This window comes from Desmodus rotundus, chromosome 4 (assembly GCF_022682495.2).
Source record: "Desmodus rotundus isolate HL8 chromosome 4, HLdesRot8A.1, whole genome shotgun sequence".
NCBI lineage: Eukaryota > Metazoa > Chordata > Mammalia > Chiroptera > Phyllostomidae > Desmodus > Desmodus rotundus.
Window position 1 is genome coordinate 108,416,153 of NC_071390.1, and position 23,685 is coordinate 108,439,837.

Sequence of the window (23,685 nt, forward strand, 5' to 3'; positions counted from 1 at the left end):
CCAGATAGCTCAGTTGGTTAGAGTGTCATCCCAATAAGCCAAGGTTGTGAGTTTGATCCCTGGTCAGGACACATACAAGAATCAACCAATGAGTGCATAATAAATAAGAGAAACAGCAAATCAGTGTCTCCTCTCTCCCCCTAAAAAAAAAAATCGATAATTTGTTTATTAATTATAGAATATAAACTCAAAAAAGGGGGAAAGGATGGTGGCACGTACTTTATTTTAGTGGACATTATACTAACAATTTAGTTTTTCAATGTTATCTCAGAAAAAGACAATATAATATCACAGCAATCTCAAAAGATACTTAGTTCCTCTGATTAAAAATGAGAAAAAATATTTTAAAAAATAACTTTAAAAGCCTACAAACTAGAAAGACATTATTTCTGAAGGCCAAATTATCTAAGTGTCACCAAAGCATCAAGAGGAAAACCTGTCATAAAGGCTTACAGTTTTGATATATATGTCCTATTGTGCCACATCATAATTTTCTTTCTTCAGAACCAATAATTAATAAGTCACCCCATTTCCCTCCATTTTTTTTAATCCTTACCTGAGGACATGCTTATTGATTTTAGAGATGGGAAGGGAGGGAAGAAGACAGAGAAACATGTGAGAAACATGGATCACATTCCTCTCATATGCACCCTATGCACCCCAACTGGGGACCAAACCTACAGTCTTCCAGTTTACAGGGCAACACTCCAACCAGCTTAGCCATACCAGCCAGGGCTCCCTCCATTTTTACTGCTTCCAGATACCTCTAATGCACCGTACTACTCACCATGCTGTAACCGTTCAAAAAAATCCATCTCCACATACCTGGAATAATACTGTTAGGACTTAAGTTTCTACTTTTAAATCAGATTGTCATAAATTTAAATTAGGATGATTTACCATTAGCCATAAGGAACTTGGGAATTAAGTCAACATTCCAGTCTCTTCCTCTCCCCATTGATGCTGGTGGTGCTCCTGGTATTTTAAATCTTTTGTATAACTGAAACCAGAACAAAAAATAGCCATAATGTAACAAAATTTAATTTTCAATATACTGTGCAACTGTTTTTTTGATGACATGATTTTGATATAGTAATACCACTACATGAGGTAAATTATAGCAAGGGCATTTCATTTTTAATCATATAAAACTGTCAGTGAAGTTACAATACACAGGTAAACTAAATAGTATTATCTACTCAACTAATGAATGCTAAAATAAGTATTGCAAAGGTGGTGTTTGTTTTTACTAGCAGAAAGCAAGAACACAAAACAATTTGTCAATAATACACTAGTTCTGCAGATACGTCCCTTATTACTTGTAGAAATCAATTAAACTCATTCTCTCCTAAATAGAAAGCTATCAAAAGCTTTGACAGTTTAAGGCTTAATTTTGCTTCTGTAGTTATATAAGGAGTTAGAAATAAATTTTGGATTCTTCATATCAGAAAAGACAATTAAAATTAGTTCCAGTTAATTTATAATTTTATGAGATAAGTAGAAGCTCTAGGTGTAAGCTTGTCATTTAAAATTTGAGAATATTCAAATTCACATACTGCTAAGGTGGAGCTGAATAAACAAAGTGAGTACATATTTACTTAATAAAAATCCCCAAGTCCTTGCATATATTCACAAAAAAAATAAAATAAAATAAGACGACGAAAAGAGAGAAAAGAAAGGAAAGGAAAAGAAGACAGCTTACTCATCTTACTGAAGATCAACTAATAAATGTAATAGGCATGGAAGGAATGGTGCCAACACATCACTCCACAGATTACTCATGATGAATAGTTCTGGCGGTAATCATCTTACCAGGGTCACACTTACCAGCATCAGCAGTGGAGCCATGCTGATGTGACGCCATGTGAAGTACCCAAAAATATTTTATTACAAACTAGCCTGGACTTTTCAAAGGAAAAAGGAAAAAAAGTGGAGAGACTTTGGTAGATTAAGAGAATAAGGAGAAACAACCCAAAGGCAATGTTTAAACTGGTTGGAAACAACACTACTACACAACAATAACATTCTTAGAAATCACTGGAAAATCTGAATATGGTCTGGATATTATTAATTTTCTTAAATATCATAACAGTATTACATAGGAGAATGTTATCCTTAGCAGATGAATTCTGAAATATTCAGATCAGTATCATGCTATTAATGTCAATGGTTCAATACTAGTAACACAAAAAGACATTAAACAAATATAGCAAAATGTTAACTGTTAAATTCAGATGGAGGGTTTCTGATTCAGTAGTATTCTTTCAACTTTTATGTATACCTGAGTATTAAAAAAAACTTTTTGATATAAATATTAAGCTTATTTCATCAAAAGCATTATTTAAGAAGTAATTGATATCTACATATCACCTATTAAAAAACAATAGTTCATATCCATACATGTGGATGTTGAACAAACGTCATATAGAGAAATAAATACATTTAGTAAATTAAAACGCACTTTGGAAATGCTTCATGTGCCCATGTTCTAAAAGAGTAGGGAATAGGGCACATGTATAGCAAAAGGAACTAAGCTTTGTAGTCATATAACCTAGGCGCATAACCCATTTCTGTCATTTTTAACCTCACCAAGACTATTTTGTCTGAAAAAAATGAGGATAAAAATCTCTCTTTGAGTGACTGGGGAAATAAATTAGACCATGAGGAAAGCACTGGCACTAGTTAAATGGCACCCATTAGGTCATTATCAAAAGTCTGTACTTCTGTTAACTCTGAGAGATAACTGCTCCAGATGGCAACAAAGGGCACAATTTCAATTTCTGCAAGTCCCAAATGAGGAGCTCCTAAAAATTATGATAGTAGAGCTAATCCAGTTAATTAAAAATGAAAACTACCTCTAAGGAGTAAAGATGAGATTCACAAGCAAAAGATTCAAAGTATAAAATTATAAAGTATTACAAACTATAAAGTATTAATTAGAATATTAATTATTCTAATACTTACATCTTCCAGAGGTGTTATAGATGCACTTTCTCCTCCATAATATGGGTTTCTATCCATGTGAAGAACTTTCTTTCCATTCACTGACATTATACCTGATAGGATACATTCCTACAAGGAAAACATAAGTATCTTCAAAAGAAGGAAAGTGTTAAAGCACGTTTCAAACAGGTACTTTTTTAAAAGCCTCTCATGACACATTATTTTAGTAACTAACACATGTAGGTGCAATATATGATGTACTTTAAGGATAAAGCCCTGAAGTGTAGGGTCCAAAGTGTAGTCTATAGATCCCTATGGGTCCCAACATTAATGCTATTTTTATAATAACACTACTTTCCACTGTGTTGACATCAGCACTGGTACAGAAAGATCACTACTGGATAAAATGGATTAAGGCAGTGGCTCTTAACTGCACATTATATTCTGTACCACCAGGTACTCACACTTTTAAACAACAAGGCCAATTTCACTTAATGTCCTTGATGAAGCACTAAAAATTACCTGTTATATATACACACAAAGCCACTCTGGCTAGAGGAAAACCTTTTGTGTGACTGATTTATATGCTTAACTGCTACTCTTTTTATGAACCATCATTTTTATTTGAAGAACCACTGACCAACAAACTATGATTACTCTGAGACTTAAACATTTTCTCAAAAATTAATGTCAAGGACATAACTAACAATATTTGTTGCCAAAAACAAAAAGTCAAAATTTTGACTGAAAATTTGAATTCTTATATGTGTGAGATTCCCAATACTTAAAAAATATCAGTGATGATATCTACAAATATGAGTTTCTGGTAATATATAATGAAATGTATCAACAATTCAGAAGCTCTGCATGACTTAGTAAACCAGTATTTTCCAAACGACCAATGAAATGATGTTTAAAATCACAATGGGGGATAAAAGAGGAATTCTAAGTGCAAGCTAGTTCAATGGACTTTTATGTAATAGAATAGGAAATGTTCGCTGATATGATTTCAGATTTTTTGGTGGAATTTATATTAAAAAAAAACAGTTGCCATTTGTGTTTTGGTGTGAATCAAAGAATTCACAATCTGAGAGGCTACTAAAACACTTCTCCCTCTTCCACCTACACATCTGTATGAGTCCTAATATGCTTCATATACTTCAGCTAAGAAAATATATCACAACGACTGAACACCAAAACAGGTAAGAGAATCCAACTATCTTTTAAGCCAGACATTAAAGAGATGTGCAGAAAATGGAAAACAATGATACTCTTCTCATAAAGTTATTGTTTTGGGAAATACAGCTATACTTCATCAAATGTTATACATGTTAACATCTAATGGGTTTATCATTGTTATCTTTGAGTAAATTAATTTTTAAAAATTGCTCAGTGTTGATTTTTAATACAATAACTATTGATAGATACAAACAAAAGCTCTTCAGGGTCCTCAGTTTTTAAGAGTGTAAACAGATCCTGACAGCAAAGAGTTTGATACCTACAGCCCTACAGGAAACATCCAGGATAATCACTAATAAATTGACAATCAACAGAGCATTATAAACGACCACTCTCAGGAAAAACAAGAAAGCATACCATTAGTGAGAAGAAACACAGAGTTGGGATACACATTCACTCACAACTGTTAGACCAGAGGGTTTTGGGGATCAGAGCTTTATTTTTTTTAAAAAAGACAAAGAAAAGTCCATGTATCTTTATAAATTCTTAGTGCTTCTCAAATTTATCCAAAAGACCCTAGACAGTGAAGAACAATCCATTTGTCCCCTAGAAGTCTGACTTTGAAAACTTTATTTTTAAAATTCACACATAACCTATCTACTCATTTTAGCATTTTTATGTTTTAAATCACTTAGAACATTATGAGCACCCCACAAAGCCACCTGGTGCTCTCTTCCAGTCATCACCCTCCACCCCCAGCCACTCTCATGACTTCTAAGAACAAAGATTTATTCTGCCTGTTTTTGAACTCAGAATTAATGGATTCATGAAGTATATACTTTTTGTATATGCCTGTTATTCAACATTGTTTCCAAGATTCATCCATGTTTTGTGTGTAGTCAAAATGTTCTTACCACCACTGCTACAGAACACAGGTCCCCAAAGTACATGAGCCAAATCCAGCCTGCAGGCTTTTTGTGAATTAGTTTTTACTGTTAACACACACACTCACTCATTAGCATATTGTCTATGGCTTTCAAAGTAGTTGTGCCTGCAGTTAAGGTTGTATGGCCTGCAAAACCTTAAAATATTTACTATCTAGACCTTTACAGAAGGTTAGGCTAATCCTGCAAGCAGTGAATCTCAAAAGTGTGCTTTCCAGCTGGAATCACCTGTGAACTTCTTGAAACTATAGATTCTAAACGGATTCTCAAACCTCAGTTTGAATCCTCATCATCTGGAGGGCTGTTAAAAGAGATTGCTAGGTCCCCCAGAGCATCTGCACCAGCAGGTCTGAGGAGGGGCCTGGGAATCTGCATTTCACATCACTTCCCAGGTGCTGCTGATGCTGCTACTGCAAGACCAATACCAAGAACCATTGCACTACTAAAGCAGTGCTGTTCAACTTTTATTTCAACAGGAGAATCACCTGGAGATCATGTTACAATGTGAATTTTGATTTAGTATATCCTGGGTGAGACCTAACCTGCATTTCTAGTTCTTAGGTGTTGCAGAAGCAGCTGATCAGTGTGGACTACACACTGTGTAACAGAGCTGTAGAGGTTTCTGATGAATGTATATACCACACAGATAATCCACAATTTATCCATTCTACTATTGATGGACATCTGGACAGTTTCCAGTTTTTGACTATTCCATAGAATGCTCTACAAACATTCTCAACATGACTTTTATGTATGCATTTGTTGTCCAACAAATATGTCCAACTTCAGGACATACTGTCAGCTTTCCAAAAGGGCTATACCAATTTACACTTTTGTCAAGTGTATGAAAGTTCCTATTATTTCAAATCCTTGATCAATGCCTGTATTGTTACCCTTTTAATTTTAGCCATTCTAATTAGGATGTGGTTTAATTAGCATTTCCTGACAACTACTGAGGTAGAGCACTTGTTTAAAGTTTACTGATAATTACACTATCTTCTTTTTTAAGTGTCTATTCAAATTATTTGCCCATGTTTAAAATGGGCTTTTTTTTCTTACTGCTATATAAAAGTTCTTTATATCTTCTGAATATATAAAAGTCCTTTATTGGTTATATGTATTACAAATATCTTCTTCCATTGTGTGGCCTGCCTTTTCACTTTCCTAATTAGTCCTGATAAGTGATAAACATCTGAATGTATTTTTACCTATACAAACCAACTCTAATACCATCAAAAAAAAAAAGTAATTCACTTGATCAAAAAACAAATAAAAATTCTAAAGAAGCACTAACATATGAGGGATCCCCCTAAAAATGGAATTACTTTATTAAAAATTGTGTATATTCTCACATGTGTAAACTTCAGTCACCTTCAAAGTACTCTCCATTTGATGCAATTCATCAATCAAGCCTTTTTTTCCACTACTCAAAACAGTTTTTGAACTCTCAATTTTGATGCCTTTTAGTGCTTCTATTTTTTTGTTTCACCTCTTCCTTATCGGCAAAACATTTCTCTTCGAGGACTTTTTTCATCCAGGAAAAAACAAGAACAAAGGTTGCTGGGGCAAGACTGGGTGAATCGGGAGAGTGGGGCAATGGGGGTCACACTGTTTTTGGTCAAAAACTGCTCAACACTCAGCACAGTGTAGGCAGGGGCGCTTGTAAATCCCCCATCAAGAAATGGGCAAGTGTGTTCAAAGAGTCTTCAAAAAAAATTCACTGAAGCCAAATGCAGACTCTCACAATGCCAGCTAGTACTGATACAGATGGGCTCCTAAAACACTCACCTAGTGGGTGAAGCCTGTGTACTACAAGGGGCCTGACCTCCAGAAAATCCAGTTTGGGGAGGATCTCCCCTCATATATGGTTCAACATATTTACATGAAAGTAGAATAACATTTACTACCTCAAAAATAAGTTATGAAATAAACAGAGGAAGACCAGTCACCATTCCAGCTGACAAAAGTACACTTCAGAGTCCAACTTTTGGAAGCAAAAACCACAGGAAGTAATTTTGAGTGTTGCAGCACTTCTATGTATAACTTCTCACACTCCACTGCAAATAAGCATTACCCACTCACTAAACGGTGGCTCCCTAGCAAGCACTGAAAGCTGAGGCCTAACAAAGCACCCAATCATTTAAAGATTCAGCAGTGTCCAAAGAGCTGGTACTAACTGCCTTTTGTCATATTTGTAACAAACACGACAAAAGCTAATTAAAAATCCTCAGGCCCACTAATTCTTTTAAACCCCTCAGAGAAAGACTGCTTTTGCATTGCCAAGGAATAAAATACACAGTAGCATAAATGTGACACTTTAAATTTTGCTTTAAAACATGAAATGAGATTGGTGGTTAGAAAATCATATACTTTACACAGCGTTCCCCTCGATATATCTAGTACCCAACTGGCACCATACATACATATTCCCTTTGTTTTACCTTACATCCCTATGACTATTTTTTTAAAGATTTTATTTATTTGTTTGTTTGTTTTTTTAAGACAAGGGAAGGGAGGGACAGAGAGAGGGAGATAAGCATCAATGTGTGATTGCCTCTGGCATACCCCCTACTGGGGTGGGGACTTGGCCTGCAACCCAGTCTTGTGCCCTGACTGAGAATCAAACCAGCGACCCTTTTTGGTTCACAGGCTGCCACACCAGCCAGGGCCCCGCCACTATTTTATAACTACCTACATATACTTCTTATCCCTTCATCACCCACTCCCCCAACCCAACTCTGCTCTGGCAACCACCAGCCCTTCTCTGCGTCTGTTTCAACTTTGTTTCATCTTTGTTTATTTTGTTTATAGAGTCCACATAAGAGAAATCACATGGTATTTATCTTTCTATGACTGACTTTACCTAGCAGAGCATAATACTCTCGTCTATGTCCATCCATGCTGTCTACTTCATTTTTAAATTCAGTTATAAGAAAAAAAGGTAAATGCAGAAAGAATGTGATTAGGAAGGCAAAGTGCATTAATAACTAATATTAAACAAAAGTGCCTTTTTAAAGATACTTATCTAGAAATATGAGGAAAATGTATTAACTATTAATAGAAAAAATTTAAATCAGCTTATCTCATACCACTGTCTTACAACAATAACATCATAAAAAATGACTGTTAGTTTTCAGCAGCATAAGTGTTTGTTTAAATGTCTCTGTTCCTCTAATGCACAGGTGGCAAACACAAGGCCTGAGGGCTGAATCCAGCCCCCCACCTTGTTTTACCAGCCAGCACCTTGTTCCTACCTTGTTTCTACCTGGCGGCAGCGCCAAGCTCCTTGCCATTGTTAAGGAGTAGTTACATTTATACAGTCCTAAAATTACATTCAGCCCTTTATGTGCCCCCCTCACCCGTGAAAATGAGTTTGACACCCCTGCTCTAATGCATCTCATTAAAAGCTGTCAAAAGACCACTTTTCTTGAAATTTGGCTAATTATATTTTTTCCTGCTCAAAATCCTCTCCCACTGCCTAGAAGATAAAAGTTCAAATTTCTTACCCTAGTATTTTCAACATTCTTATGATATGCCTTCTTTCCAACCTTATTTCCCATTATGCCTCTTCATATCTCCTGTTTCAGGCAAAATAACCCCCCTATTTTATGTACCTATACACACACACACACACACACACAGATTTATACTGCTCTCTGCCCAGAACATCATTCCTCCTCACATTCAGAGCTTACCAATATTTTTAAAAGCCAGCTCTCTTTCTTTATGAAGGTTTTCCTGATTCCCTAGTCTGAATTCCCACATGTGTATCTCCCCAATGGCACTTAGTATTTTCTCATATTAATTCATTAAAGTTAATCCCCTACATGAAGAGCTACTTACAGAAAGGTGTGCTTACCTTTTTATTGCCCATAACAGATCACAAAAGTCACATGTAGTTTAAATAATTCAATTTGGGGAAGCCATCACTCCAGTAAGAATCTTTAATCAGGTACTAAATATGAGAGGGGAGATAGTGATACAGACATACCTCATTTCCTTGTGCTTCACAGATGGTGCATTTTTTACAAATTAAAAGCAAAAAGACCATCCACCAGCAATATTTCTGAGGTGTGCCTATATTACAGATTATAATGTATGTGAGCCAAAACATTTACCAAGTGGTCCTTCAACTAAATGTCTCACTATTACCTATGTTAAAATGTCTGATTTTACTTTTCTTCTTTTGGGACAGTATGCGTAAAGTTGATTGATTAAAAATACAGACTACCTCCGAGATATTTTATACCTTCCAAAAGTAAGACATTTTTACAAAAAGGCTCACATCACTGACACAATCGATAAAGTTCTTTGCCTACTGAAGTCTAACACAGCAATGTCAAGGATTTTCGAGAAGCAAATCTAAAAAGCAATTTATAGGGTTTTTAACCTATAAAATCCTCTTGGAAATCACAAAATTTTAATAAAGAGGAAGGGGAAAAAGTATGTCTGAGATGTAACACAATTTTCAAAACATATGCTGAGACTAATATGGCTAAATATCAATAAAGTGTACGTTTCTATTCATACCTCCTTATTAGAATTACTACGGAAAACAAATACTTTGGGGGAGCACAAATAGCTGTGGAGCTAGTTATCCTTACTTTATACACTACTTGTAAGGAAATTCATGAATTTATTGCCAAGCCCCAAGTCAATCAGAAGAAGCAAATTAGCAATTCAGAGGCTGTCTGTACACACTGAAATCAAAGAAGAGTAAAAGTTGCCAGCCGAACAGCAAAGTAAGCAAAGAGGGAAATGGAAAGTAAACTGAAGAATTCACGAAGCCAAGCAGTCTGAGACTACTAAGGAGGGCAAGTTCCTCACTGGGTCTCAGGGGCTTCATTATGTTGTAGCACAGGGGGTTTTCAACCAGTGTGCCACAAGAATTTTTAAAACATGCAATACCTGACCCCTTTTTCCTTAGATTATCAAATAAAAAATATGACAACAGCCAGCACAACAATAGCCATCTGGTGTGAATGAATCAAAATTATACTTTTTTCGTTGTTGTTAGATTGGCAAAAAAAATGTATTTTTTGGTGTATGTGTACCATGAGATAAAAAAGGTTGAAAATCACTGTTCCAGCATAACACAGTGATTAATCCTCATGGTGTGAAATCTTAGTTATCAAGTAAATTATGTTCCTGTTTGTTCAAAAAAACATCGTGATATCATTTGGAAAGGCTTTTATCTAAAAGTTGTGGTTCTTTAAAGGGATAACCCTCAATTCCTTAGAAAATTCAAAATATTCCATTTCTCCTAGACAGAAAATTTTGCTTTAATTCATACCAAATTTTTTATGCCTTCTTTATTAAACTTCCTATCGATATCTGTAGATTAATGTTTCCTTATTTTTTATCTTACAGCCAGTACAAAACCATAACAACACTAGGCAAAATAATTTCCATACTTCCTTACATTTTACTTTAAAAGTAACAAGTTAACTGCACTAAAGTAGTTGACATGCTATTATCATGTAATATTTGGTACCCATAACTGAGAGCGTATATCTGTTTTTAGGTTCTTAAACCTCAGGCACTCAATATTTATAAAATAAAAATTAGTAAAATTAAATGGTATGTTTACTTCAAACATGCAAAGTTAATTTTAAATTGAGGGTTTTTAACTTTGTGGTTTCTTAATTTATCATTAAGTAATCAGAGTCCTTGTATTAGTAGAAATGAAAGTGAAGACTTATCAAAATGATCCTATCACCACTACTCCCACCCATGATGATAATAATGTGATCCATGATGATAATAACATGATTGCTCTGAATTGACATAATTCTTAAAGAGTATCTCATAAAACAATCTAGAAAGGTTTACAGGGGTTAATATTAATATTGTAGCTATAAAATGACAGAAAAAAATTGGTCTAATTTCTAGTTAAGTATGCATCTACCACTCATCAATGAATCCAAATGGAAATCTAAATAAAGTGCATTGTCTTAACTTGGTTGTTGCACAATAAGACTTTGCACCTTTGATCCAAAGTAATGGTTCTTAACTAGGCATGTGGAAGCCTGCATGATGATGAATCTGCACTCATTTGTTCACATTCAATTGACCTTAATCAAAAGCAAATCTGAAAGATCAGCAATACTGTAGAACTAACTGGCTCTTACAATATACTGCTAATGGGCAAGATCCATCACAAACTACTAAACTCAGTTCAAAATCCCAATTATGCACTTAAAAAAACCCAAAAAAACAAAACCCTGCAGTGGGTAGGCCTATTCAGTTAGGCATCCAACAGTCTTCCAACTCACCAGAAACAAAATTCAACCTAGTATCTCAAATTCAAAATGACTAAATAGCTTTCTAGGTATGTAATCTCATCTATTTGGTACTAGTTACTAACGAGCCACAAGTCAAGTGGCTGGAGCCACAAGTCTCTGGACTGGTCAAACATAATGAAGCACTCAGAAATGAATATTCTCCAACAATCACCACAAATCACTATGAACAGAGAAATGACAGGCCAGAAAAGTGTCATTCTGGTTCCTAACAACTTTCTCCTAAAATATTAGCCAAATGGAAGTTCAATGGTTTTCTCTTGTCTAGAGAAACATAAAAAGTTAATTTAGGGTGTTACCTAAAATACATATATATTAATTTGATCCTGAGAGATAACATATTTCATCAAATTTGAAGTAGTGGGTTACAGTAAATGATTCTGGACTTTAAGGACTTTGAGGTCAGAGTATATAGGATACACAAGATAAACATCAGTGTTAATCTTGTTAAAATGAAGTAGACCAAAAAAAAATTGATAATGAAAATGGTCCTCTCTTCACATGGAATTCTTTTACAAGATGAATAGTCTTAGTCTTCATTGTCTTTTTTTTTTTAAGAGAGAAGTACAAGATACAACACACCTCCCAGCATTATCTGCAGAATATTATTATCTCATAAGGTCCCTAAGCAGACACCCAAGAAAATAAATTTACCACAGTATTAGGAACACCTGCCATTCACAATCTGCTTGTATTCTGTGTTGTTACTGATTTAACTTCTAACTCCCTGAAGAAAGCAAAGGAGTGGAGAACTTGACCTCCAGAAATCCATCACCAATCATTACTTAGGGGAAAGCATTGAGAAGAGACAATGGAGGGAAGCGACAGACCAAACAAAAGAAAAAGATGGCAAAGTTTAGGTGAGAAAGCATTTGATAGGCAAGTTTTGAGAAAACATTTCCAATTCTGCAGATGCTCAGTAAGTGAAACTGGAGGGTGGTTAAAAAAAATGGATAATGCTTCTCACTTGGAGTGAGGGAGGGGGATAAGAACACTAAGGTTCTTCAAAAATTCAGGTTAATGTAACTCTAACAATTACAATACAGTAATTATCCAAGACTTGTCACAAAACCTTCTATCTTTGGCAGCCAAAGATTGACTAGTAGTGACTGATGGCTAAATAGGAAATGCAACTGAGTGTGGCTTCCACCCTCCCCCACTCTGCCTTTTCCGTTTCCACTCGGGAGAGGCCATCAACCCATAAAGGAGGTGGGACAGCAATTCCTCAAACCTGGCTTTTTGGGGTCTTTCCTGTAGCAGAATGAAACTCATTTTCCACCCACTTTATTTCGCCGTCACTACTCATTAAGTCACATACTTGACTTGGTTTTGCATCTCCTCGTGTTTCCTTCCACAGTTAGAGACGAGCCATTCGTCCCTGTGCAGACGCAGGCCCACAGGCCGCGCAACGTGCCTCTCGCACTCAGCCTAACGCCCTTCCCTGACTCCCCTCCAAAAACAAACGAAAAGACGACGAGATACTGCATCTACAAGGGAACCCTGAGGCGCAGACCGGGATTCACGCAGCCCGGCCCCCATCTACTCTTCCCTCGCATCCGGCCTGCACGCCCTCCCCGGCTCCTCGGCTGTCGCCACCGCCGCCGCCAGGAACTCCGGACTCACCGTCAGGCCGGTGCCCAGCACGATCACGTCGTACTCCTCATTCATGGCGGGGCAAGCGCGGACAGAAGCCCAGAGAAAGGCGAAAGCTCAGGATGCTAAGGGCCAGTGGTTATGTGGCCACTCCGAGGATGCGGGGGAAGCACCTCAGGCCGGCTTCGGACCCCGAGACCAAGGGGAAGTCAGGAGCAGAGGTAAAGTGGAGCTAGAAAGGAGGGAGGCCAGCCGCCTACCCAGACGGAAAAGGAAGAGCGGGGAACTGCGAGGAGGGGCAGGCGGGCGGTGACCCGGACCTCCGCAGCCGGGCGGGGCTCGAAGGAGGAGCCGGAGGACCGTCCATCACACGCTTCCCATTCTCTCATTGGCCACGTCCCCATTGCCGTCCAACCTTCTTCCTTTTCGAGTTCTCGCGAGACGTCCCTCTGTTGGATTCCGGTGCTGTGCGGGGCCGGTGGAGGTCCTCGGGCTACGGTACCCGAGCGACGGCCCTGAAGGGTTGAGGAGGAAGGGTCCTGGCGGCAAGTGAGTGGCTGTCCAGTTCTTTACTCCCGCCGCCGTGTGGCGGCCGACGCCCGAGGCGCCATTGAACTTTGAGCCTGCGCCGGCCACGTGGACCGGAACCGTCCGGCGGGGTCTAGGCGGGTGCGGACACGCGAGAAAAGCAGGCGGCAGCCTTGGGTTCAGACCCTCCCACTCGGGAGGTTACGTAAGGTGACCCGACCCCCGCTGTAGCGGCTGGCGGCCGCAGGCCTGCGACCCGCCCCCCTTCCGTACCTACTGTGGCACGTAGTCTTACCATTTTCAAGTTGTTTGGTTTTTCTTTCTCGCCTGCCTCTTTTCTAAAGGAAAAATATCCCAACACGTTTTAAGGAGTTCAGAACTCGCGTATTTTTAAAAATCTGGTTTCCCGCCTATGTCATTCTTCCTTGGTGTTGCCCTGTGTGCGGCCTTAGGGATTTTACAAGAAAAAAACTAACCTTTTTTTTTTAGAAAGAGAATGAGAAATATGGATTTGTTCCACCTATTTATGTATTTATTGGATAATTCTTCTATGTGCCCTGACTGGGATAGAAACCTCAACCTTGGCTATCAGAGGATGCTCTAACCAACGTAGCTACCTGGCCAGGGCAACCAACCTGCTTGTAAAGTGTAACTTTTAGCATAAATAAAGGGAAGGCCAGATTTGACTAGGAATTAAGTTTGTGCCTAATGAGAGCTACAATTTCAACCAAATATAAAAATAGTAGCTGACCAGTACATGAATAAGTTTAGGCCATGAGTGTAGAAGAAAAGTTGCCCTGTTTGCCTTCCATGTCCTCTACCCCTGTCCCATCCCACCCCAATACACACACCCTTTTTTTAGGTGTAAGAGTCTTACGGTCTCATCGAGCACGGACCCATGGAGGCCTATACAAGTGATTTTCTTAAAGGCGTTCACAGCCAGTGTTTTCAGCCTGCATATTCAGCAGCAAGAGTTGGTATTTTCTTCAAGATTTACTCTGAAATACAACTGGAGAAGAGCTATTTAAGGCGAATCTTGGTAGACAGAACTGCCTTCCTTCATATTTAAATCATTCAGATTCAGGAAAGAATATAATAACTTTATACAGTGTTTCTTCACCCCATACAGAGAGTTTAAGAAGGTATGTTATATTGAGCAATGGATCCTTATCGAGGAGAGGGAAAACAGTTTATATACAACCTTAACTGGATTTGTGTTCTTTAGTGACCAAATAAGTTTTTAATTTTTGTATTTATTGATTGAATTTTAGAGAGAGAGAGAGAGGGAGGGGGAGAGAGAAGCATCTATTTGTTGTTCCACTTATTCATTTATTCATTGGTTGATTCTTGTATGTGCCCTGACCAGGGATCAAACCTGCAATCTTGGTGTATCCAATGCCCCAACGAACTGAGCTAATTGGTCAGGGTCTCAATTAATTTTTGTAAGTAGACAAAAGTCAAGTGCAAAGTTTATTAGCCTGCTGAACAGATTGTATAACAATGTAACTGATTTTTCTGTTGGCTAAACAGATAATGGGTTAAGAAGGTCCTGCTGTTCCTCCTCAAGTAATCAGGAATGTATGTACATATACATGTATATATATGTACATATGTATAATAATGTGTATACATTACACATAACATATATACACACATATATATAAAGCAAATTTATTTCTTACAGTTCTGGAGACTAGGAAGTATAAATCACATTGTGTCTGGTAAGGGCCCTCTCCCTGGTTTAAGCTGTCTTTGCACTGTGTTCTCATATGGCAGAAGGGGCAAGTGATCTCTCTGGGGCTGCTTTTATAAGTGTGTGTTTATTTATGTATTTGTATTTTAGTTTCCATGTTTTCTTTATTTTTTCTTTTTTTATTGTTATTCAATTACAGTTGTCCCCCTGACTCTCCCCTGCCCTACCCACCTCCACCTCCCACATTCAGTCCTCCCCCTGTCCCGGTCTCGCCCCTTGTCTTTGTCCAGGGGTCCTTTATACCTGTTCCTTGACTTGACCCTTCCCATTCTTTCTCCTGTTATCCCCCTCCTCCTCCTCTCTGGTCACTATCAGTTTGTTCTTTATTTCCATGTCTCTGGTTATATTTTTCTCACTTATTTGTTGTGTTGATTAGGTTCCACCATATGGTATTTGTCTTTCACTGCCTGGCTTATTTCACTTAGCATAATACTCTCTAGTTCCATCCATGCTGTCATGAAGGGTAAGAGCTCCTTTCTTTCTGCTGCATAGTATTCCATTGTGTAAATGCACCACCGTTCCTGAAACACCAATTCAAAAGAAACCATGCACCCTAATGTTCGCAGCAGCGTTATTTACAATAGCCAAATGCTAGAAACAGCCTAAGTGTCCATCAGCAAATGAGTGGATATTTTATTTATTTTTAATAGTTTATTTTTATAGTATTTTTCCATTACCATGTCTCTTCTTTATACCCTCCCTATATTTTTGAACTGACATGAAATACTGACTTTTTCAAAAAAATAAAACCTGATAATAACAAGAGCATTTTTTGCATTTTTGCCATCAGCTTCTGAATGTTGTGACTTTTAAAAATGTCAGCATCACCCTGGCTGGTGTGGTTTGGTGGATTGAGCACTGGCCTGAGAACCAAAGGGTCATAGGTTTGATTCCCAGGCAGGGCACGTGCCTGGGTTGTGGGCCAGGTCCCCAGTAGGGGGTATGTGACAGAGAACCACACACTGATGTTTCCCTCTCTTTCTCCGTCCCTTCCCCTCTATCGAAAAATAAATAAAATATTATTTTTTGATTTTTAAAAAAGAATGTCAGCATTAATAAGTAAATAAGTGGCACAACAAATTGATGTTTCTCTACATTCAATAAATATTTTTTTTTCAAAATGGAGAGAGGGAGAGAAACATCAATTTATTGTTCCACTTATTTATGCATTCATTGGTAGATTCTGGTATGTGCCCTGACCAAGGATCAAACCCACAACCTTGGCCTGTCGGAACAATGCTCTTAACCAGCTGAGCTACTTGGCCAGGGCCATGTTAGTGAGTTGTTTTTTTTAATATGTTTAATTGATTATGTTATTACAGTTGTCCTAATTTTTCCCTCTTTGTCCCCTTCCTCCTGGTACCACCATTCCCTCCAGCTATCCCCGCCTTAGTTCCATGTCCATGGGTCATGCATATTACAAGTTCTTTGGCTTCTCTATTCCCTATACTATTCTTAACATCCCCCGTCTATTTTGTACCTACCATTTATGCTTCTTATTCCCTGCTCCTTTTTCCCCATTCTGTCCCTTCCCCCTCCCAGCTGATAACCCTTCAAATCATCTTGTTCTGGTTGTTTGCTTAGTTTGTTTTTTAGAGTCAGTTGTTGATAGTTGTGAATTTGTTGCCATTTTAATGTTCATAGTTTTGGTTTTGTTTTTCTTAAGTCCCTTTAGTATTTCATGTAATAATGGCTTGGTGATGATGAACTCCTTTAGCTTTACTTTGTCTGGGAAGCACTTCATCTGCTCTTCCATTCTAAATGATAGCTTTGCTGGATAGAATGATCTACACTGTAAATTCTTGCTTTTCATCACTTTGAATATTTCTTGCCAGTCCCTTCTAGCCTGCAAAGTTTCTTTTGAGAAATCAGCTGACAGTCTTATGGGAACTCTCTTGTAGGTAACTTCTGCTTTTCTCTTGCTACTTTTAAGATTCTCTCTTTATCTTTAACCTATAATGTTTTAATTATGATGTTTCTTGGTGTAGTCCTCTTTGGGTCCAACTTGTTTGGGACTCTTCTGTGCTTCCTGGACTTGCATGTGTATTTCCTTCACCAAATTAGGGGAGGTATTTTTTTCATTATTTTTTCAAATAAGTTTTCATTTTCTTGCTCTTTCTCTCCTCCTTCTGGCATCCCAATGATTCAGATGTCAGTATGTTTGGAGATGTCCCAGGTGCTGCTTATACTATGCTTGTTTTCTTGAATTCTTTTTCCTTATTGCTGTTCTGGTTAAATGCTTATTTCCTTCTAATGTTCCAAATCATTGATTTGACTCTTGGTGTCATCCCCTCCATTGTTGGTTCCCTGTAGATTTTTCTTTATTTCACTCAATGTAACCTTCATTTCTTCCTTGGTATTTTTTATGCTGTTGTCATACTCAATGAGTTCTTCGAGCATCCTGATAACTAGTGTTTTGAACTCTATATCTGTTAGATTGGTTATCTCCATTTCATTTAGTTCTTTTTCTGGGGTTTTGTTCTGTTCTTTCATTTGGGCCATACTTTCAATCCTGAATTTGGCAGCCTCCCTCAGTTTGTTTCTGTGTCTTAGGTACATCTGCTTTGACTCCCTGTTTTAGTTGCATGGCCTATTGTAGAAAAGGACCTGTACATTGTGTGGGCAGGAGGCTTAGGGAATTGCCAGGGTAGGGCAACCCACTTCACCTTTTTGTGGCTCTGTGTGGGGGAAGGGTTCAGAGAGGGGACAGTGCCTCTGCCTGGTTCCTGGAGGTTTGCCCAGCACTTGCCTTGTTTCCAGTCACTTCAAGTACTCCCTGTATGCGACTGATGCCCTTCCAGCTGTTGCGCTGGTGCTGAATCCCAGAGGGGATGGGTCTGCGTATGTTCTAAGTGCATGTGGACCCTTTAAGCAAGTCTCCTGAAAGTCTGGCAGTTTCTCCCGCCACCCCAACCCCACTGGTTTTTACAGCCAGAAGTTATGGGTATTTATCTTCTGGCACTGGAAGCCTGGGCTGTGTAGTCTGGCCTGGGGCTGGGATCCTTTACTCCTGGAGTATCCCTCCTGATTTTTGATCCACCTCACATGAATGTGAGACCACCCATTCCACTGCCTCTCTGAACCACACTGGGTCTCCACACCTCTCCACCCATCTCTGCATCTCTACACCTACCCGTCTCCATGAATGTGCCTTCTTTAAGTCCTTGGTTATTGAATTTCCATATAGCTCGATTTTCTGATGTTTCTGGGTATTATTTGTTTTGAGGTCTGGTTGTAATTTTTTCTGTAGTTATGTGAGGAGGCAAAGTGTGTTTACCTACACCTCCATCTTGACCAGAAGTTCTGAGATTTGTTCCATGTTATTAAGTGAAGGATATTTCAGCTGTATTCAGATGGAATTACTGACAAACTGAAAGGCATTGGATAAGGGAGCTGAATTTAAGGCTAATAAGTCTGTCAATGTGATCCCTTACTCTGAAGTTTAGTTTTATTGGCAGTACAAAGACTATGGCCCTGCCAAAGGACCAAAACAAAAACAAAGAAACAAGAAAATAAAACAACTGAACTCATCTTTAACAGATGGAGTTCGCCCAAAATTCTGCTCTTGCATCTTCTACCCCATCTATTCCAGTTGCCAAGAAACTTGGTAGACAACAACTACTGTTCAGAGTGAAGTGGCTTGAAAGCCAGTGACTGGTTCAGTTTATCAAAAACCACAGGTGATAGTTCCCGTTAGAGGGAAACCTTGGGTGTGGGGGAAGAAAGAGGTTGGTGGGGAGGAATGGAAAACACCACCAGTCTTGAAAATATTTCAAATCTTTATACAAAGCGAGAGTCCAGTGGGCATTGGGTACTTGGGAATAATTGGTGATTCGTTTCTACTAAGCTTCCACGTACACTTTGCAAAGGAAGAGGCTGAGTCCGGGGAAAAGAAAATTAGAGTGAACCCTAGTCCAGGCCATCTTTCTCTCTCATGAGCTACTGCAGCAGTTGCTCAACCAATCTTCCTCCTGTCTGTTTTGACCATTATCTTCTTAAAGTGTGAATCTGATCATATTTATGCTTTTGCTTATTTTTTACATGTAGAATAAAGTGCAAATCCTTTAATGTGGACTAAATTGTATTGTTTAATCTAGCATCTGCATCTCTCTCCAACTTCACCTTGCTAGTGTTCTTGCTGACTACACTCCAGACACACTAGTCTTTCAGTTCCTAGAATGTGGTTAAGCTTTTAACCACTGAAGGGCCTTTGCACTCTTGAGTCTCCCATAGCTACCAACCCTCACTCCTGCACCTCTTCTCATGGCTAGTTCTTTCCACTTCCTTAAGTTTCAGCTTAAAAATTTTTCCTGCCCCTGTCAGCATGTCTTGGTTGGGTATCGTCCCACAAAGTGAAAGGTTGCCAGTTTGATTCTCAGTCCCCAGTCGGGACAACCAATTGATGTTTCCCTTTCTTTCTCCCTCCCTTCCCCTTTCTCTAAGAATAAATAAATAAAGTCTTTTAAAAAATCTTTCCTGACCGCCTTATCTAAAGTAGTTTCCCATCAACTTCCATTCTTGATCAGCAGCAGCTTACTTATTTCATTGCTTTTTATCAAATTGGTAATTATTTTCTCAACTTGTTTTTTTGTCTGCCTGCCAATTAGAATGTAAACTCCACAAAGGCAGGGGTATTATCTGTCTTATGCACATTATGCCTCTAACACCCAGAAAAGTACTGGCAGATGATGGGTAAGTATTTGATGAATAAAAAAGAGACCTGGAAATTGATATCCTGATCAACAAAACAAAATGTGATGAAATAGGTACCAGTTCCTCTCGATACTTTTGAGAAGTGCAGCTGTTCTTACAGCAGAGGATACTAAAATTCATATTGTAGAAGGTCTGAAGGATAGGTATCTAAAACCTGGATAGCTAATGCTGAAGCTAAAACATCATAAGACATCTAGGAAAAAAGTTCCAAAAATATATATTTCCTAGTTTATGATAGATCATTTATCCACCCCACCATCACTAACTGTTTCTCTGCTCTCCTTCCCCATCTCAGCAGTTACTGTCTCCACCCTGGGATCAACCCAGCATTCTACATATCATCCTTGATTCTGCCTTCTTTCCTTCATGTCTATTGCTGTTTTCTTTTGCTGTGTAACAAACTATCCAAAACTTAGTGACTTAAAAAAAAAAAAACCTATCAGCTTAAAACAAAAACACATTATTTCTTATGGTTCTGTAAGCTGAATGGGCTCAGATAGGTGAGAATTGCTTGGCTCTGTGATGCAGTTGTAGTCATTGCCTGGAGTGGGGTCATCTGTAGGCTTGACTGGACAAGACATCCGCAATGGCTCACTCACATAGCAGACAGTTGATGCTGGCTGTCCGCTGGGGGCTTAGCTGGGGCTGTCAATCACAGCAGTTATGTATGTGTGACCTCTCCACTTGGCTTGCATTTCTCCAAGTATGGTGGTTGTGTTACAAGAGTACAAGTTCCAAGAAATAAGAAATGGAAGCTTTGGGTCTTAGTGTCCAAAACTAGCACAGTGTCCCTCCTGTCATTTTCTATTTGTCAAAGCAGGTATAGAACACAACCAAATTCAAAAGGAGGAGCTATAGATCACACCTATCAATGGAAAGAGAGTGAATGAATCTGTAGCCATCTTCAATCTGCCATAATTCCTCGTTACTTTCTGGCCATCGCATCTCAGAAAAATCCTTCCAATCCCTTCTTTTCAAACTCACTGCCTCTACCCTAGTATAGACACCATCAAATTGTTTCTTAGATAATTGTAAAAGCTTCCTAATTGGACACCTGGCCTTCAATTGGGGTGTCTCAGACCTGTTTCCTATATTATAACCTAAGTGATCTTCATAAAAATCAAAAGGCACTAAGGTGGCCATGTCTTTAAAATCTCTGATAGGTCTCCAGCTATCCCTCTTGGACCTGGCACAATGGCTCCCACAAAGAAGGCTGGCGAGAAGAAGGGCCATTCTGCCATCAGTGAGCTAGTGACCAGAGAACACACTGTCAACATTTACAAGCATATCCATGGAGTGGTTTTCTAGAAGCATGCCCCTCAGGCACTCAAAGAGATCTGGAAATTTGCCATGAAGGAGATGGGAACTCCAGATGTACACATTGACACCAGGCTGAACAAAACCATCTGGGCCAAACACAAGGAATGTCCCTTACCATATCCAGGTGCGCATGAGGGTGAAGATTCACCAACTAAGCTCTATACATTGGTCACCAATATACCTGTCACCACTTTCGAAAATCTACAAACAGTTAATGTGGATGAGAACTGATTGTCAAAGTTAAAGTTGTCTTTGAAAAAAATAAAATCTTTCATGGATTCCAGTTGCTCTTAGAATGAAGTTCAAACACCTGATCATTTCCTGAGATGAGCTTGAACGGTCTGGCCCTCAGTTACCTAGTCAACCAAATCTCTCACCACAACCCTCCTCCATCCCTCACCATATTTTCTTATTCATTGTTGCATTAGTCATGTCCAGTCAGAACAGTAGCAATATAGGGAATTGGTTTCAAAACGTGAAAGAGCTAGAGGGGCAAAAAGAATGTTACCCACAGTTGAGAAACTACCTGAAACTCCAAGCTGGAGCAGGAGTGGCAATAGTGTTACCCAATGCTTACGTCTGCTGTGCATCTCAGGCCAACCAACCGCCATTACTGCCACTGCTAGAGCCAGTGACATGGTTGAGGTGACCACTGTTAATACTGTTGTTGGAGCCCAGGAGTCCCTACTCACTGCTGTTGCTGCCACGACTGGCGATGCCACCGACAGCAGGGAGAACATGGCCTCCATCTCCCTCCTGCCTCCAGTCGTCGACCAGTGCCTCCATTGGCAGAACGTCTCCAGAAGCCAGTTGGCAGAGGGATCTGGGCAGTGTAATTTGCAGACTCAGTCCCTTGAGATACAACAGGAATGGAGTTGAGAGCCAACAGACAAATGATTAGCAGAGCTGCTCTAAGCATTTTTCCATGTCATGAATTCACCAAGTTCTTTCCCTTCTGGGCATACTTTTCCCTCTGTCTGTATCATTCTTCCTATCCTACTTGACGTTTTTTTTCTCCTGCTTAGAATTCTCAGTGCTGATGTTACTTCTTCCAGGAATCTTTCTTTAATTCCCAGTCTGGATTAAATTCTGTTCTGGGTTATCACAGTACTCTTTATTACCCTTCTCTTAACATATATAACTTGGGTTGTAATTGGGTGTTACTGCTCTGTCGTCTTACCAAGTTGTATTCCTCTCAAGGGTAGGACTCTACTTTTTCACCTTATTTGCCTTTCCATCTAGAACATAGGAGAAATAAATATATAATGGAGGGTTAATAAGCTGGGAGGTAATTATGATGGCTCTAAATAGTCTATAAAACCTCAGCTCTGTATGCAAAATACAGTGCACAGGTACATTTTTTTAATCCTCACCTGAAGACATTTTTCCACGGCTTTCAGAGAGGGGTAAAGAGAGAGAGGAGAGAAACATTGATTGCCTTGTATGTGCTCTGACTGGGGCTCAAACCCGTGACCTTTCAGTCTACAGGACAGCACTCCAACCAACTGAGCCACACCGGCCAGAGCCACATATACATTTCTTGAGAGAAGATCCACCATGAGATTCCCAAAGGGGTTAAGGACTCCTAAGTGATTAAGAAATCGTTTATGTATGCACGAAGGAATGAATTCACAATATTCCGAAGACTTAGATAAAGAAAAATGTAACTTCAAGGATGAAACTGAGTATCAAAGACCATTTCAGTGGCTTACCCTAGATCACAATTTTTACTGAATTCCTGTGTATGGAGAAATGAAATCAGTATCAGGACCAAGTATATGGAAATAAAAAATAATATGCAAAATAGAAATCATTAGCAAGTGTCATTAGTAGCAGCTCTGTGGAGCTATGTATATAATGACTAGGAGTTGGTGAATGGAATGGGGCTCAGTGTAGTGGCAATGCTGTTGAGCCAGGTGTCCTGATTCTCGGAAAACTCATAAAGTGCAGGCGTATTTTAGACCCCTTTTCCTCCGAAAGGCTGCAGTTCACTCTAGCACCTAATTATAGAGTAGTTGTGGTGAAAAACATGGCTGCCAAGGAAAAGGAATGACAAAAATGAACTAAATGAATTATTTCATCTTATTTATTTGTTCTATCCTGAAAGACCAGAATGATCTCTAAACTGTATGAGTCTTAATGTCTCTTAAGTCACAATAAAATCATTTACTTGAATGTTTCTTGTATTTATTTAAGTTACTTTGGTTTTAAGCAACAAAAACCATGTCAGGCTATTTTAAGTAGAAAAGGAGAATATATTAGAAAGGTATAGGGGCAAAAATGTAGACAAGTCTCTGGGAGGAACTGGAATCAAGAATTGAAACACTTTCTGTATCTAAACTCAGCTCATCTCTGTGCCACTTCATTATTTTCTCTCTCTCTGCAAGCTGACTCTGTTTCCCTTGAATCT

General features: G+C 38.8%; 1 protein-coding gene and 1 long non-coding RNA gene across 2 annotated transcripts in view; one reads left to right on the top strand and one right to left on the bottom strand.

Moving 5' to 3' along the window:
* Positions 1 to 13,338, bottom strand: part of GDI2 (GDP dissociation inhibitor 2) — a 31,333-nt gene extending 17,995 nt beyond the window's left edge. Inside the window, exons 1-3 of the mRNA XM_024580666.4 lie at positions 12,992 to 13,338; positions 2,965 to 3,072; positions 901 to 1,000 (exon numbers count right to left, since the gene is read on the bottom strand). Coding sequence (XP_024436434.1) covers positions 901 to 1,000; positions 2,965 to 3,072; positions 12,992 to 13,036 — 253 coding nt within the window. The 5' untranslated portion in view covers positions 13,037 to 13,338. The remainder of the gene's footprint in view (positions 1 to 900; positions 1,001 to 2,964; positions 3,073 to 12,991) is intronic.
* Positions 13,339 to 13,391: 53 nt separating this feature from the next.
* Positions 13,392 to 23,450, top strand: LOC112322975 (uncharacterized). Its single transcript, XR_002976671.3, has 2 exons — positions 13,392 to 13,510; positions 21,119 to 23,450. It is a non-coding gene; the product is annotated as an uncharacterized lncRNA (long non-coding RNA).
* The last annotated feature ends 235 nt before the right edge of the window (positions 23,451 to 23,685 follow it).